Consider the following 18,814-nt stretch of genomic DNA (forward strand, 5'->3'; position numbering starts at 1 on the left):
TCTAAGGCCCAGAACGGTGTAAGAGAATTATCCAAGTTAGAAGTTAGTATCAGACATAGGGCTAGAAACCCACATCAATCACTATCGATCAGATCCAGAGCTTTTTCCTCTACAGTCTATGCTACAGCCAATTTAAGACTTTATCTTGGAGCTGTTATCTACTAACTTCAGTTAATCCACAGAAAATTAGGCTAAGATTGTCTTGGGCACTCTATCAATCATTTTCATCTTATTTTCTTTATAACTAGTACCCTTAGATTCTCTTCAGATAATTCATCCAGAGGTTCTTTTCCCATCTCTCTAAACTATAAAGCAAACTCATCTTCTTATCTTACCATATCATCTGTTCTATCTCCTATTCCTGTTTCCTCTCTGTAACAATGATTGGTAATAAATTAACCAGGTAAAATAATCTAGCCCATAATGCTTACCTAAGATGGTTCACAGGAAGGTCAAAGATTATAGGCATCGAGGCATAGGAGCAGGGGTATAATTTTTGTCAGGGGTGCATTTTAAGACTTCTTTAAATAATAGCCACATTGTCTAAAGGATGAAAGTGCAGCAAAATGTTCTGGAGCATTTGACTTTATACATTCTACCAAATGATATAAATCAAATACTCAGGAAAAATATCAGGAGAAAATTAGATTGATAGGGAACTAAAACTGAAGGTAAATAAAAGGTGCTATGATGTCTAGCTTTCATGATAGTATAGTCTGATGTGTTACTTTTCAATTATCGAATGACTTATCAAATTAGAAATGTAATTTATACTAACACGAGTTCACAGGTTGTGGGGATATTGGTCTAAAAACAAATTGTAAGAAATAAATTTTTATTACAAGACAATAGATGAATCCAAAAGTACAACTTGGTGTCTATCAGAGAACAATATTTTTACAAGACCAATCTGATATGTCTGTTAAATAAAACTACGAGCAGTTATCTTTAGATCAGAATCACTTATATTTCTAGATTTAAGTAAGCTGTATTCACAATTTAACAATTTTTATTCAAGTCAAAAGAACAAAAGCTACAATTCCCACTAACACAAAATAAGAAAACTATTTCATAGATATTTTAGTCTGTAATAATTTCTTCTATGGCTCCTCAGAATGTTCCAATACAAACAAATAAATTTACCCTTTAAGTAGAAAGGATAAAGCATCAATTATAAACAAAATGGAAGATTACCACATTGAGGTCACAACATATAGTCAAGTACCAAGAAAATTCAACAGGTTGAACCCAAACTTAGCAAAAGAATAATTTCTCATTTCATTAACCAGTGAAAATAATCTTCATTTATATATGCTCTCATTTACAGTAGGAAATCTCATGTATGAACGGTGAATACTCAGCAAAAAAGATTCTCCATAATTGCACTTTGAATGCCTTCATGACTTACAATGAAAGGATTTCCCTACAGATCTACTCTTCAATAGAACTTTATGAAATATTGGAATTATTTCATAGATCAATCATGAAGTAAGGAAAAACACCTTACCTACGTAACCTAGATTAGTAGTATACTTGCTAAAATATAACTTGGTCACTTCTCCACATTTGAGACCATTATAGCAGAAAATTGCAGGTACATGTTAATTTGTTCATTTTAGTTGGGTAAAATATAGATATGCCTGAGGAGATGGCAAGTAGTACAGCTGGTCATCAAATGCTTTTCCCCACAGATCCTGGCCTTCCAGAGTCTAGTCTTCTCTACAACTTTATGACTTTTCTTTCCCTCTATGCCCTATGTTGTGCTCCCAACTTCCACTGAACTGGAAGTTATTCACATGGCTGGATAAAACATTTTATTCCAACTTATTTGTTTCTACTTCATTTCTTCCAGTTATTAAAGAGTTGTTATTTAAGATAAAAGAATGAACACATTTAACCAGGACTTATAGTAGTTGTAATTTGAGTTGGTTCAATTTTGTTTTCTTTGTTGATATTTTTTGTTGGTTGGTTTAAAAAAATAGGCCAAGATTCTCAAAAACCAATCAACAATCCTATGGAAAATGAAAATGATATTGAGGCCATGCAACTTAATCTCCTTTTAAAATACAGCCTAACAAGGGTTGAGTAGAAATAGGAGAATCATTAAAAATGTGTTTCAATTTCATTTGAAAGTATGAAAGGTTAACTTTCTCTGAGAGTCTTAGCAACAGTGATATTTAGCAAAAAGAAAATGTAAAAAATGAGTAAACCTTAATTTCTTTAATGTTGCAGATTTTTACTGGTTATATGGGAAAATTATCAATGAATTTTTTTTTAAATTTAAAGAATTAAAATAATAGTCATTAGATTCCTGGGTAAAAATTCCAATAATAATCTAAATTTAAAAGCTAATGAATATAGATTAAAAGTCAACTGCATTTCTGCTTGAATAGCAAAAACAAACACAAACATAAAACACAAAAAATGGCACTGCCCATTGTATGATGCTAAATGAGGTGTTTTGGTTATGTAAACATATTAAGTAAACACGTTTTCCCTTCTTTTATTTTCACACATCACATGTGTATGCAGACAGATATTTCAAACTGCTTTGAATTAAAAAGAAACCAAAACCTTTATTCTATACTTTATTCTGTATAAAGTACTATTTCCTGTAGTACTTTGGTGCTAGATTTTTGATGTAATTTTTGAGAACGATGTTTCATATACAATAAGCTAAGGCTAGCTTAGTCAAAGACAACTACAAAAAAAAATGTCCCTCATACTTTTCAACACAGTATACAAAACTGTAAAATCTGTCAAGGTGGAAACTCTCTGAAATATCTTCAAGTATCGGAAAGTACAGAAAGGCAAAAGAAAGCATTATATACAAATACTGTTTAAGCATTCTGTAATATATGGTGTTCTTAGTGTAAGTGGAGTGCAATTTATCTATATATACACACAAAGTATTTCAGAAGCAAGTGAAGTAAACAAAAACACGAGTTCTTTAAATTACACTTGATCACGTAGACGAGCAAGTCTCTGTGATAGTTCATCCTGGAGAAAGCAAATTTTAAAAGTCACAAGCTGTGACAAATATAAATCACTAATATTTTAAATAGCCCTCATTTTAAATAAAATTTAAAATCTTGGCTCAAAAATGTACACAAAAACCAACATTTACAGTTTACTTTTTAAACATCTCAGAATAAATGAAGAGCTTAATAGAGCAGAAGCTATGAAGGGGAGCAAATTCAATTTCTAAATGAAATGTGCATGCAAATAGAAAATGTCCATCATTACGGAATTAAAGGCTAATCACATTTTGCTAATTTATGATGTCATATTATAGTAGAGAAATACTCTATAAAATAATAAAGTATATATAAATACATATAATATATATTTAATTCATACATAAAGTTCATACTAATCAAGATAAAATCAAACCTCTACCTGTTCTGTAGAAGCAACACTTGTGCCAACAGAACCTGTCTGACCCTGTGGTAGTTCCATATTGAGATCAAGGCTACAATTTAAAAATAATTAGCATAAATGAATGTTAATATAGGCATTTTCCTCCTTATCTAATTATAATAAGCAATAAAATAGGTTTATTGCAAATTTGAATATTCCACATACCATTTACCTTAATTTAAATAAAAATAAAACTGGTCCAAATTTATAAATGTAAATAGAACTTAAATATATTCTGAGTGTCCACCTTAGGATACATGAATTTACTAATTTTAAAGTGTTTTTGTTGAGCCCTAATGATGACCCACGTGGACGATAAGTTTATGATAGAAAAACTAATAAAAGACAGGAAAATGATCTGGTCATCTGAACAAAAGACCAAAACAATGGTCATCCAATGTATTCAATTTACTGGAGATTACTATATGTCTCCTACTGGGAAGGAAAATTAATATGCCAAAACAGATAAACCAGACTAGATAAATGTAGCCTTAGGATCCATATCTAACATTTGAGCTAACTTCAAGGTCAGTGTCTAGCTCCTGAGCTACCTTTAGTAGGAATCATTACTTGCATCCACCCATACAACTGAGGTTTAGAAAAGTTAAGTACACTTGTCCAGGATGACCCTAGTGATAGACAGGTTCTGAACCCAGGCTTGTCAACCTCTAAGGCCTGTGATTTTAATCTCCATTATAACTACTCCTCTAGGATATAAACTGGCCTTTCTGCCTATCTCTAGACCAGTGTATGCTAAAGCTAATTCTAGTTTGAAAACACTACAGGGAATATAATAACTTTACCAGTCATTAGGAGATTCCATAGACAGATTGTTATTTAAAAGGTAAATATATGCTATACTAAAATTTTGTTGAGGGAATCACAAACTCAAAAAGAATTCGGATACTTAAACATCTATAAGGATGGGCATCAGTATTTTGCCATCAGTTGTTCTACCTGTTTCTACTGCTCCAGTCACCACCCATTATTGATATAACTAATCTCTCTCGATTTTGGCCCACCACCCCCAAGGAACATTTGGAAATGTCTGAAGGCATTTTTGGCTGTCACAACTGGGGTGACGGGTGTTACTACTATCTTGTGGGTAGAGGCCAGGGATGCAGCTAAACATCCTACAATGCCTGGGACAGCCTCCAGGATTATCTAGCCCAAAATGTCAATAGTGTCAAGGGTGAGAAATCCTGCTCTAAATCTTATCAAAAAGTTGTCTACTGAACTTGATTTCCACTGAGGTTCCACAAGACTGTAATGTGGTGATATTCATTTTACAAGACTTCCCTTGCAGTATTTTCAAGCCCAATCTTCTTATTTTGTCTTTGGTAAAAACAGAAACAAGTCTTTAGCCTCATATTACTAAGATGGAGTCTTCTGACACACAATGCCGTGGTCTCTTTTATAATACTTAGCAAAAATCACCTTTCTTGCTACCTCCCTGTTGGTATGTGGGCTACATCAGGATACTAAAGCAAAATAGTGTACAACCTAACTTCCAGCCCTGTTCTCAAATATTGCAAACCTGATTTATTAACCTGGGTTTTAATTTACTAATGATACTTTAGTGATCTAAAGAGCTGATAAATTGTTCACTCTAATCAGGTATTAGTTTAGACACTAGAATAGTATTCATCAACTTCATTTTCTAAATGTCTTCAAATTTTCTCTTTCAAGGAGAAAAGAATAGAGTACATGAACCCTATTTCAAATTACTCTACCTCTGAAGAGAAAGTATAAAACTTTAGTATAACCCAGTTTTCATCTTTATCTTTGAAAAAATATATTTTTATTCTTTCCTACAATTTTCTCCTTAGCTAAATAATATACCAAAGAATACTGATATAACATGACTTGTGTAGCACAGACATTATTATGGTCAAGTCATTATCTTCAAACATGAAGAGCATGAAATAAGCAGCCCATTAACAGACACCCTATTTCGAACAGCAGTACCACAAAGGGTGTCAATTATTTACTTTTTTAAAAAACAAATGACCATCGGCAATGATGCAATGTTGCCATCTTTTGAACTCCTTGGACATTCTGCACATATGGCTCAGTTTGCAGGACTCAAACAGGGCGTAAGACTTAATCGTCTGATCACAGCAGAATTCTTTTGGAAGATCCCTTAAAAAAAATTCCAAACTTTTCATATATGCTGAACACAGAAGGTATTGAGGAAATGTTTAAACACTCCCACCTCCCTCAATCACCTTCCTCCATTTCTTATCACACACTAAATGAATGTATCTCCAGAAATTTTTAAGAAACTATCAGGATGATTTGAACAAAGTTACATTTTTTATGAGCATGGCAAAGAGCTGAATGGACTGTTCCAAAGGGCCTCTAACACTAAATTCTAGGGTTAAAAACCTAATTGACCATTGTTGGTAAAGACCAATATTTTTATGCACATCACATAATTTTAGGATCTCTAGATATTAAATCAAGATTATCCAAAAGCACCTGAATAATTTCTTACCCAGCTTCATCTGCCATTTCTTGAAGCAGCATATCCACTTGGTTCTAGAATAAGAAAATGAAAACTTATATTTTAATGGCATTTGCTTTTTGGGTGTTTTTTGTTTCTGATTTTGCTTTAAAAAGGAGAACTGGAGGCCAGCCCGGTAGCATAGTGGTTAAATTCGTGCACTCCGCTTCAGCAGCAGGGGGTTCGTGGGTTTGGATCCTGGGCGTGGACCTATGCACGGCTTATCAGGCCATGCTGTGGCAGGCGTCCCACATATAAAGTAGAGGAGGATGGGCACGAATGTTAGCCCAGGGCCAATCTTCCTCAGCACAAAGAGGAGGATTGGCAACAGATGTTAGCTCAGAGCTAATTTTCCTCATCGAAAAACAAAAAAAAGGAGAACTGGTCTACAATTTTTTAAAAAAAGCTTTTCTTAAAAAAATATTTTTTTACCACCAGAGGGAGCTGAATTATTTCATAAAATGATTTATTTCTGAATAATGTTAAATTATAAAGCCTTAAACTATGAGGTTTGTGAAAAATATTAGCAGCGATATTCACACATAATTTGAATCTGAGTAATGTAGCTCTCTTTAACAGAGCGAACCAATTTATAAAGCTCTGTTCTAACCCACTTTGCTTGTATTTAAAGAATAATAGATTTAAATTTTAGATTAATCATACTTTTTCTTTCTGCTAGTTGATGAAAATTTGATATTAAGGATTATTCTTCAAAAAATATCTAGAGATGATTAAAATATAAATATTGAGATTTTACTACAGTACAGGAGTTCTCAGGGACTCGAGTCTGACTAATCAAAAAAAACTCTTGTTTTCAACTTAGTTGTTTAAAATATTTTGGACATTCAGGTGGGAGTTCTAAGACATAGTCCCAACTCTATCATTAACAAGGTGTATGATTTTAAGCAAATCACTAACCAAGCTCTTGGGCTTTAGTTCTCTTGTTCTCTTTCATTCACCTTAAAAATATTTCCAAAATACAGAAAAGTTCAGAAAATAATACATCAAATACTTATGTGCATTTACATTTTGTTGTCTTTACTTCATATATAAATAGCATTATTTGTGATTTTAAAATTTACTTAAATGGTATTTATATTATGTACACTATTCTACAACTTGCTTTTCTCATTCAACCTTATAAGATCTAATTATATTGAGATCTAGAGATCTAATTCATTCACTTTCACTCCTGCATAATACTGCAGTATAGAAATACACTCAATTTTATTTATCCATTTTATTTCTGGACATTTAGACTTTTTCCCCTAATTTCTCCTGATTATAGACAATGGTGCAATCAACATTCTCATGTATAAGTATCTTTATACACACAAGTAGGGGTTTCTTTGTGTATAAATTTGGAAATAGAAGTAGGTTATAGGTTACATGCATTTTCATATACTCTAATTTATTTGAAAAATATTAATTGAGCACCTACTTTATGTCAGATATTGTCTTAAGTGCTAGGGATGCATCAATGAAGAAAAATGATAAAAATCCTTGCCTTCATTAACCTTACATTCTAGCGTGTGCATGTGAAAGGGGGGGCAAATAAAATTTTTAAAAAATTATATGGTATATTAGAAGGTGATATCATGTACTATGGAGAACAATAAAGCAGGGATGGTAGATAGGGAGTATAGGCATGGTGGGTGTGCTGTTGATGTACTTTTAAGTAGAAGAGTCAGGAAAGACCTAACTGAGAAAATGACATTTAAACAAAGAACTGAAGGAGGTGGGGGAGTGAGCAATGAGGATGTCTGCAAGGCTGAGGAAGAACATTAAGGCAGAGGAAACCGCAAGTGAAATGGCTTTGAGGCAGAAATATACTTGGTGTGTTTGAGAAATAAAAAGGAGGCCAAGTGCCTGAGTACAGTGATGAGCAATAATAGTAGATAAGGTCAGAGGGGCAGGGTGAGGCAGATCCTATAAAGCATTATCGGCCTTTGTAAAGAATTTGGCTTTATTTTGAGGGAGATGTGGAGCCACTGAAGGGTTTTAAGCAGAAGAGTGACATGATCTGCCTTGTTTTAACAAGATCACTCTGCCTCCTATGTTAAGAACAGACTAGATATTACCAAATTGCTTTTCCAAAGTGGATATGCCAATTTAAATTCTAATTACTCATTAGCAGGATATGAGAATTTGGACAACTAAGTGTGTTCAACCAGATCTCTCTCCATTTCTGTTGTAAGTGATTTTCTGTAAGTTTTGGTTGATTTTTTTTTTTAAAGATTTTATTTATTCATTTTTTTCCCCTCAAAGCCCCAGTAGATAGTTGTATGTCATAGGTTCACATCGTTCTAGTTGCTGTACGTGGGACTCGGCCTTGCGTTGGACGGAGAAGTGGTGCCTTGGGGCGTGCCCGGGATCCGAACCTGGGCCGCCAGCATCAGAGCGCCTGCACTTAACCGCCAAGCCACGGAGCCGGCCCCTGGTTGATTTTTTATGAAGAATGTTTATATATATTTGAATGTCCCCAGCACCTAGCACAATACCTGAAACAAGAGAAGGTGCTCAGCAAACGTTGGGTGAATGAATCTCAAGATTTTTCATAACTACAAGGCATTTAGATATCATCAAACCCAACTTCTACATTTTATAGCTAAGGAAACTGAGGCCCAGGGTAGTGGGTATCTGAAGGTCCCAAAGCTAATTAGTGGCAGTGTAGGGATTAGAAATCCAAGTGTCCTGACTTCAAGTCCTCTTTCTAATTCACTTGTATTTCCTAAACTTGACTGATCATTAAATCACCTGGGGATCACCTAAGGTGCTTGAATAAGAATCAGAAACTGTAGGACAGTGCTACTCAAACTTGGTGCATAAAAATCACCTGAGAATCTTGTTAAAATGATTCTGATTCAGTATGCCTGTAAATGGGGTCTGAATTTCTGCATTCCTAATAAGCACCCAGATGATACAGATGTTCCTGATAACTGCACCACACTTTGGGAAGCAAGCACTTTTTTACATTCTTGAGGATGTAAAAAAGTAATGGCTAAATATATGCTCACTTTAAGACATACACATGAATTCTTTCTTTCTTCTTAACACTAAAACCTGAATAAAAGCATGTTCTCTTATTATTTACCTCTTCGTGAAAAGTTATCTGCAGCAAAATTTTGATGGATGGTTGTTGATTTCTTCCTGACCTATTTTGTAAATTATAATTTTTCCAAATTAGCATCCAAAGTAGTGGCTCTTTGTTCATTTGATTAACCATGTGATAGGTGCTGGGATCAAAGAGAAGAGTGATAATTTTCTATCTGAATATTTAAATTTCACAAAACTTTACTTCTGGCTCATGTGTCATGTAAACTAGTTTAAAATTTTAATTTTCCCTGTAGCACATCTCTGCCTAAGTTGCAGGGTTAGAAAACATCCTAGTTTTCTGAAAAATAACTTAGCTTGTAATTGACTATTTGTTCACCTGTGATTTGTGCATAAATAACACACCAAAAGAGTAGATAGGAAGGAGAAGAATATTTGCAATGAGATGAATTAGCTGAGGCTTAGGATAATAGCTAATACTCATTGGCCTCAGTGAACCTCCAGTGCAATGCCTTCATCAATAAGGACCACTGGCAGCAAGGCAGAATACCAAGTTCAAGACTCTCTAGACATGTGACCTAGTATATTTCTTAGAACTTCAAAACATGATAGGGAATGTCATCTTCCAACATGTCCTCAGGAATCCAGGGGCAGAGCATAACTTTCTAGTTGCATTTTAGGGATATGCCGTGTTTACTTCGCATTCTAGAGATGATTTAGGCTCACAAAGCCATTATATTTTGACGTTGGGTAATTTCAAAAAGTTATTCTAAGTACAGAAACCATTCTTACTTGTGGTGTTGTTAGGGTTGTAGTGCTACTCATTGTGTCTTCCATTTGTTGTGTTTGAACATCCAGTGTTTCAAACTGGTGTTCAAATTTGTCCATCAGGGCAGAAATCTGTAAAAAGAAATATAGTCATAGAAAAACTTACACTGAAAAGATGCTATCTGAACACCAAATAATTTTTTTTTTTTTACCTTTTCAAGGTTCATACTCCTCAATGTAGCATCCATAGATTTAACTACACCTGCCATGGACTTGGTTACCTATTGGAAGTATAAAAAAAGAATAAGTATATAAGTAATCTCAAAATTTAGTAGTCTCTTAAATATATTACTTATAGATCAACTAATGAAATTTATCTACCCCTTCCTTAACAGAAAAATATAATATGTATTTCTGGTCTAGGCACTGACTATCTTTTATTCATTGGAAGATAACTTAATTAGACCTTAGTCTAAAATCCAATGCCAGAATCATTTTCCTCACTAAGCACTTTGACTGTGTCTCTCCTGCCCATAAAGGCCTTTACCAGCACCCTGTAGCACCTTGCAATAGATTTAGATTTCTAACAACTCTTAATACTCTCATTAAACTTAAATCACAAGTTTCTATTATTTACAGATATTAAGCCTTACCTTGCCCATTGTTACTGCAGTCTGAACTCTGGCTGCCACAGCATCAACCCTAGCACTCATTCTTAAAAAATTAATTGCTTGGTTCTTCTGGCGGATTGCATTCTCAGCATGTATTCTTGCAACTTCTGTATTGCCTTTCTGAATGGCCTGTTTTAAACAGAGCAAAAGAAGACAAAGTAAAGACAAAAAGCAAAGGTAAATATTGGCGAAGAAAGGGAGCAAAAGTACGGATATTTTAAACAGAGGAAAACAACGCCAAATTAACTTATTTTTAATAATATTTAAGAGATTTTAAGATTTTTTTTAGAAAATAAAAATTTATAGTTAACTTTTAAATTATGATGAGAACATATATGCTCATTAATATTTTAAGAAATTAGAATATAAAGTTTAAAAAATTTCCCATAATCACATCACTGAGCCATTACCACTGTTAGTATTCCAAGCACATAAACCTAATTATTACAATATAAATTTATTTATTACAAAAGTGCATGTATAGAGCATAGTTTTTTCACCTAATACTTTAAAAAAGCCATCTTGTAAAGTCAATAAATATATAAGTACATCATCATCTCTAAAGTCTGTGTTGTATGGATGTACCACTAACCAGGGCTTTCCTCATGTGTGGTACAAACACTACTGATACATATCTTCATTTTAATTATGAATTTATTTAAACGTATACTTGAAATGATGTAATTAGCACAGATCCATGCTTTTCCTGTCATCATAGCTTTGGCCAGGGCTTAAGTTAAAAGTCAATTTAAAGAAAAATATTAAATAGTTCAGATGGTCCTCCACTAGAGAAAAACCAAGAAGGTATGGAAGTGACTGAATTTTGAGAACATGGATCAATTAAGATCCCTGATTGCTGGATATTTGTTTCCAATTCTTCAATAATATAAACACCAATATGATAAATATACTAGTACCTGCAACCTCGCACACTTCCCAAGATTTTTTGTTCTAGTTAACATCCATAACCACAGTTAAAATTTTTTTTATGCTTGTGATGAGAATTTTTAAGATCTACTCTCTTAGCAACTTTCAAATATACAATACAGTATTATTAACTATAATGTACATTATATGTATATAACCACATATATAACCATGCTATACATTACATCCCCAGGACTTATTTATTTTATAACTGTAAGTTTGTACCTTCTGACCACCTTCTCCAATTTCACTCACTCCCAACTACCCATCTCTGGCAACCACCAATCTTTTCTCTTTATCTATGAGTTTTTTTTTTTTTTTTTTAGATTCCACATATAAGTGAGATCATATGAAATTTGCTTTTCTTTGTCTGACTTATTTCACTTAGCATAATGCCCTCAAGGTCCATCCATGTTGTTGCAAATGGCAGGATTTCCTTCTTTTTTTATGGCTGAATAATATGCCATCTTTTAATATATTCCACATTTTCCTTTTCTATTCATCCATCGATGGACACTTACATTGTTTCCACATCCTGGCTACTGCAAATAATGCTGCAATGAACATGGCAGTGCAATATCTTTATGAGTTAGTGTTTTCGTTTCCTTTGGATAAATACCCAGAAATGGAATTGCTGAATCAAAAGGTAGTTCTATTTTTAATTTTTTGAGAAAGCTCCATACTGTTTTTCACAGTGGCTGCACCAATTTACATTCCCCCAAACAGTACACAAGGGTTCCCTTTTCTCCACATCCTCTCCAACACTTATTTCTTGTCTTGGTTGATTGATACTAGCCATTCAAACAGGTGTGAGGTGATACTTAATTATGGTTTTGATATGCATTTCCCTAATGATGAGTGATGTTGAGAACCTTTTCATGTACCTGTTGGTCATCTGTTTGTCTTTTTTGGATAAATGTCTATTCAGATCCTGTACCCATTTTTAAATCAGAATGTTTCTTTTTTTGCTATTGAGTTGTATGAGTTCTTTATATAATTTGGATATTAACCCTTTATCAGATATATGATTTGCAAATATTTTCTCCCATTCCGTAGGCTGCCTTTTCATTTTGTTGACAGTTTCCTTTGCTGTGCCGAAGCTTTTTAGTTTGATGTAGCCCCACTTGTTTATTTTTGCCTTTGTTGCCTTTGCTTTTAGTATCAAATCCAAAAAAAGCATCGACAAGACCAATGTCAAGGAGCTTACTGCCTATGTTTTCTTCTAGGAGTTTTATGATTTCAGGTCTTATGTTCAAGTCTTTAATCCATTTTCAGATAATTATTGTGCATGGTGTAAGATAGTGGTCCAGTTTCATTCTGTCCAATTTTCCCAACATCATTTATTGAAGAGACTGTCCTTTCCCCATTGTATATTCTTGGATCCTTTGTCATAAATTAAGTGACCATCTATGCATGGGTTTATTTCTGGGCTCTATATTCTGTTCCATTGATCTATGTATCTGTTTTTATGCCAAGACCATACAGTTTTGCACACTAAAGCTTTGTAATATATTTTGTAATTAAGAAGCATGAAGTCTCCAGCTGTGTTCTATCTCAAGATTACTTTGGATATTCAGGACCTTTTGCGGTTCCATACCAATTTTTGAACTGTTTTTTCTATTTCTGTGAAAAATGCCTTTGGAATTTTCATAGGGATTGCACTGAATCTGTAGATTGCTTCAGGTAGTATGGACATTTTAAAAATATTAATTATCCACTCCATAAGCATGGAATATCTTTCATTTATGTCTTGTTCAATTTCTTTCAACAACATCTTATAGTTTTCAGTGTATAGGTCTTTCAACTCCTTGGTTAAATTTATCCCTAGGTATTTTATTTTTTTATGCAATTGTAAATGAGATTGTTTTCTTAATTTCTTTCTTATAGGTTGTTATTAGTGTATAAAAACAACTGATTTTTGTATATGGATTTTATATCCTCCAACTTTACTGAATTTGTTTATTAGTTCTAACAGTTTTCTGGTGGCATCTTTAGGATTTTCTATATATATCATGTCATCTGCAAATAGTGACAGTTTTACTTTTTCCTTTCCAATTTGGATGCCTTTATTTATTTTTCTTGCCTAATTGCTCTGGCTAGGACTTCCAATACTATGTTAAATAAAAGTAGCAAGAGTGTGCATCAATGTCTTTTTCCTGATCTTAGCAGAAAAGCTTTGATCTTTTCACTGTTAAGTATGATGACAGCGGTGGGCTTGTCACTTATTGCCTTTATTATGTTGAGGTACATTCCTTCTGTAGCCACTCTGTTGAGAGTTGTTATCATGAATGGATGTTGAATTTTGTCAAATGTTTTTTCTGCAGCTATTGAGATGATCTTAGAATTTTTATCCTTCATTTTGTTAATGTGGTGTATTGCATTGATGGATTTGCGGATATTGAACCATCCTTGCATCCCTGGAATAAATCCCACTTGATCATGGTGTATGAACCTTTTACTGTATTGTTGAATTTGGTTTGCTAATATTTTGTTGAGGATTTTTGCATCTATGTTCATCAGCGATGTTGGCCTGTAATTTTCTTTTCTTGTAGTTTCCTTGTCTGGTTTGGTATTAGGGTAATGCTGGCCACATAAAATGAGTTTGGAAGTGTTCCCTCCTCTTTTATCTTTTGGAAGAGATTGAGACGGATTGCTATTAATTCTTTAAATGCTTGGTATAATTCACCAGTGAAAGCATCTGGTCCTGGACTTTTGTTTGTTAGGATTTCGCACATTTTAATACTGCTGTGCTTTCCTGACATTTGAAACCTCAAAAATCATTTTTACGTTATTTCTAATCTCAATATACAGAAATATTAGACCAAAAATATTTTCATGCTTTCTCTTTCCTTGCATTAGTTGGGCTTATGTTTTTTAAAAAAGGATAATCCTAATCCATCATTTCTAAGTTTATTTTTTCTTCTAATTCAGCCTAACTACTTCCATCTCATTTTCTGGAAGTTTTCTTCCCTTAAAGTTTTCCCTTTTAAGGGTAGAGACAAAATACCCAAAGTGACTCAATTTAAGGATTGGATATATGCTATTACAACAGATGTGAATAACTAAGGTAATAAAATATTAAAAATAGGTATATAAATAACACGTGCAGACTCTATCATTAGAAAAGTCTACTTGCAAGTTTGGCAATTGGCTGGGATCCAGGAACTTGGATTCAGGGCAGGTTCCCACCATCTGCAGAACTGTTAAGAGTGGCTCACTCTGCTTATACTATTGGTACAAACAATGTGGTGTTTATGCTAAGTACCAAATTTCCTTCTGGGAGTCTGGAATTTTAGTGTGTGTTAGGCAGAGGATGCCATGACTACCAATAAAAGCCTTGGACTCCTGGGTGCAGGAGAACTTCCCTGGTACATAACAGTTCACACATCTTGTCATAATTTGTTGCTAGAGTAATTAAGCTTGCCCTGTGTGACTCCACTATGAGAGAACTCTTGGAAGCTTGAGCTTGGACTCCTCCAGACTTTGCCCCATATGTCTATTCCCTTTGTTGATTTTGCTTTGTATCCTTTTAGTGTAATACATCATAGACATGATTACAACACTATGCTGAGTCCTGTGAATCCTCCTAGCAAATACACAATACACAAACCACAATGTACATTAATGCTATGCACTGTTTAGATATAAAACTTTAGAGACTGTAAAAATTAAAAAGGGGCCAACAAACATTAAATATTATTCTTACATATAGGCTTTATACTTCTCAGTAATAGGCTTTATACTTCTCAGTAAGAGTCTTTTGGCTACAAACCAAAAGACAGTCTTTAGATGTAGGTAACAGAACAGTAAGGTAACAGAACAGTTACACTCTGTCTTGTGAGCCATACTTACACATACCAATAGTAATAAACAAAAAAGAGTCATTATTAACTATGTTGGATAATAAATAATTTATTTAAATAGATATTTGCTTTAGAATGGTAAAGCCAGCAATCTTTCTTCAATGTAAAATAAACTGAAACAATTAACCACTCTTCCATGATTAATTGTGCTCATTTCATGAGTTTAAGAAAAAGTAAAAATATTAAAAATTGCTTACTTTTTTAATCTTGGCCTTTTCAGCCTTTTCTTCTTTATCACATTTCTTGGCATTCCTATTAAGTTCTTTTGCAGCAAACTTCAAGTTAAATAGGTGTTCTGAAAATATATGTTAAGGCTATTCAAAAAAGTCATTTCCCAACCTAACTACCTGCAAACAAGGTGTTAAATTATAAAAGTTATCACATAAGATTATGGTATTTAAACCAACTCTTCACAAAGGGTTTGAGGAAAGAAAACAATTTTTATCTCTTCCACATTTGTTTTCCATTAAAAACTCAATTAAATTAATGGCAAGAAAGATATTTATTAATTATGAAGGGAAAAAATAGCAACTTTAAAGTAGAAAAACATGGCAGACACCACCTTACCAAGGATAACATCACCAGTAATGAGACATTTCAACATCACTTACCTTCTGAAATGATGAATTAAGAAGGGTATAGCATCATTTCTATGGTATTGTTGCCAAAAACATAACCTCAGTCTACTCAAGAGTAAACATCAGACAGTACTGAACTGAGAGACATTATACAATATAACTGACCAGTGTACTCTTCAAGTGTCAAGTTCATGAAAAGCAAAGAAAGACTGAAGAACTGTCACAGAATGGAGAATACTAAGGAGACATGCCGACTAAATGCAATGTGGGATCCTGGAGTGGATCCTGGAACAGAAAAAAGGACATTAGTGGAAAAACTTGTGAAATTAAGTAACATCTGTAGTTTAGTTAATAATACTGTAGTGATGTTGATAATTATATTATAGTTATGTAAGATGTTAACATTAGGAGAAGCTTGGTAAAGGGTATAAAAGAACTCTCTGTACTATTTTTGCAATTTTTCATTAAGTCTAAAACTATTGTAAGATTAAAAATTTTAAATTAAAAAAAAATGGGAAGAAAAGTGCTCTGTTCAATAAGACCACAATGAGCAATACCACAAATCTTTCACAAATAAGATGTATATGCACATGAACATGACAAAGCAATGTAGATTATTTCAAAACCAACTGGTTTGTACCATGATTAAATCACTAGTTAGGAAGATTCTGTATGTTTTCTGCCCTTTAGCAAAAGGTAAAATCTACTTTTTTAAAACTTGATTCTGTATTTCTTCAGGACACCTACAAAAAAGATGTAGGGTTAGTTTTTTTGAAAGGTACACATACGTCATATAGTTTAAAAGGCTGACTTTTGGATTGATTATATCACTATCAGAAAACAAGACTTGTTTTATTTACCAAAACTAAATCATAAATTAAGCTACCTTGTTCATCTCTCAATGGCTTCGTGGTTCTAATTTGACACCTGATTTATCGATAATGAAAGGGATGACTTTGCTATCCTGAGTATTTTTCATCAACAACAGATACACCTAGAATTGTTAAGAAAATAAGTATGTGTATGAATTTCTGGGTAATTTTAATATAAAATATATTTTACATTTAGAAGTAAGATTTATCAATTTCAGCTAGGTGACTGAGAAAGTTATAGCTCCTTTTATAAATAGGGTTTCTCAACCTAAGCACTATTGATATTTTGGGCCAGATAATACTTTGTTGTGGGGGCTGCCCTGTGAATTCTAGGAAGTTTATCAGCATCCCTGGCCATTACCACTAGATGATACCAGCACCCTCCCTCCCCAATTGCCACAACCTAAAATGTCTCCAAACACTGTCAAATATCACCTGGAAAGGGGAGCAAAATTGAACTGTGTTGAGAATCTGAATCACTGATATAGATGGAAATAAAGAAAGGACAAGAAATAGTTTCTCATTTCCCAAATCATCTCCCAAATAGAATCAATGTCTCTGTAGTGATATTTTAGTCACTATAGTTAAAAGCTAAATTAAGAAACCAATTATTTTAGATGAATTCATGTAAATAAGATATTCTTTGTTGTTTTTGAAGAATTATTTCATCTTCCCTTAAACTTGAAATTTACTATAAACTGCAAATACTGAGGACTGACTGCTGAATGCCTATTATAGCCAATTTGTATTCAATATTAAGTTAAGGTTGATCATGGTATAAAATACTGGCCAAAAAACAATAGGAGATTCATTATAAAAGTTCATTTAACACTATAAAGCTTTTTTCCCTTTTATCCTAAAAAGACAAGAACCACTTCCATAAATATGGAAGTCTAGAGATTTAGAAAAACACCTCAAAATACTGAATAAACTACAAGTGTCCTTTTAAATACAGAACTCAGCTTGCAAACAGGGAAGGAAAATCCTTTTAGGGGACAGAACCAAAGAAGAAAATGGAAATATCAGTAGTAGGGAAGCACTGAAGCCAAAGCCCCTTATTGGGACCACACAAGGTAAGGTGCTGGATCTGAACTTTCTGAATAAAGCTAGAACCCTTGAAGGCTACAATATTATCATAAGGGTGGGATAGAAAAAAAGTCTCATGGCTGGCAAAGGAAGATGAGATGACAATGTTAAGGGTCATTATGGGCCTTGACTCACAGCTAGGTGTGGAGCAAAGTAGATAAAGAAAATTACATAAAGCTGAGGAGAAAATTAGCAAACTGAATATAGATCTGAATTAAGATTAGAGTGAAAAAATAAGGTTACTATGAAAGAGAGGATAAGAGATAAAGAAAATAGAATAATAAGGTCTAATATCTGGAATCTCATAAAGACATAATAAAGAGAATGTGTTAAGGGTTATAGTCAAAGATATAAAGCCTGAGAGTAATGAGAGATATAAAATCTTTAGATTCAGGAAGCACAAAAAAAAAAAATCCCAAGCAGGACAAATAAAAATAAATCCTCACTTAGATACATCATAGTAAACCCCAGAATACCAGAGACCAAAATAACTTTAAAAAAGCCATAGTGAAAATTCAGGTTACTTACAAAAGAAGTAAAATCAGACTGAGCAGAATTTTCAGACAAAATGCTACAGTAACTTCCAAAGTATGTACAGTGAATTCACATTATTCACAGTAGTTACATTTCATGAAGTTACTGCCAACAGTGAATTAGCAAGTATGGAACCATTGCTCCTACGGAAATTCAGGGTTACATTAACGCAAGCCTCTGTTCATAACATTTTCATCAACCTACCAAAACATAACCTTGTTTTATGTGTATTTCTGTTTTAACACACCTTATTTAATATATATTGCTGATTTATTAACATTGAACTCATGGCCAACAGCATTATAACTTATGTCTGACAGAAGCTTATTTAACACACATATATCCTCCATAAGGCACATCATAGCTTTGCACTTAGGAACACTACACAGCCCTTCAACATTACCCTTGGAGATCAGCAAAATCACCAACAAAAAGCACAAAAATGCAAAAATTGTGGCACTAGATAGAAAGTGAAAAAGATACTTATTTACAGTACTGAGAGCTGAAATAAGAAGGCAGAGCATCACATTGTTCA

General features: G+C 33.4%; 1 protein-coding gene across 2 annotated transcripts in view; it reads right to left on the bottom strand.

Moving 5' to 3' along the window:
* Positions 1 to 818: 818 nt before the first annotated feature.
* The window catches only part of LOC131401181 (charged multivesicular body protein 1B2), a 33,213-nt gene continuing 15,217 nt past the window's right edge, over positions 819 to 18,814 (bottom strand). Inside the window, exons 2-8 of one of the 2 annotated variants that reach the window (XM_058536249.1) lie at positions 15,407 to 15,504; positions 10,402 to 10,548; positions 9,961 to 10,029; positions 9,773 to 9,880; positions 5,918 to 5,961; positions 3,400 to 3,472; positions 819 to 3,000 (exon numbers count right to left, since the gene is read on the bottom strand). In XM_058536249.1, coding sequence (XP_058392232.1) covers positions 2,956 to 3,000; positions 3,400 to 3,472; positions 5,918 to 5,961; positions 9,773 to 9,880; positions 9,961 to 10,029; positions 10,402 to 10,548; positions 15,407 to 15,504 — 584 coding nt within the window. In that variant the 3' untranslated portion in view covers positions 819 to 2,955. The remainder of the gene's footprint in view (positions 3,001 to 3,399; positions 3,473 to 5,917; positions 5,962 to 9,772; positions 9,881 to 9,960; positions 10,030 to 10,401; positions 10,549 to 15,406; positions 15,505 to 18,814) is intronic. The other variant, XM_058536250.1, reaches the window with a different exon arrangement.

Source organism: Diceros bicornis, chromosome X (genome assembly GCF_020826845.1).
Source record: "Diceros bicornis minor isolate mBicDic1 chromosome X, mDicBic1.mat.cur, whole genome shotgun sequence".
NCBI lineage: Eukaryota > Metazoa > Chordata > Mammalia > Perissodactyla > Rhinocerotidae > Diceros > Diceros bicornis.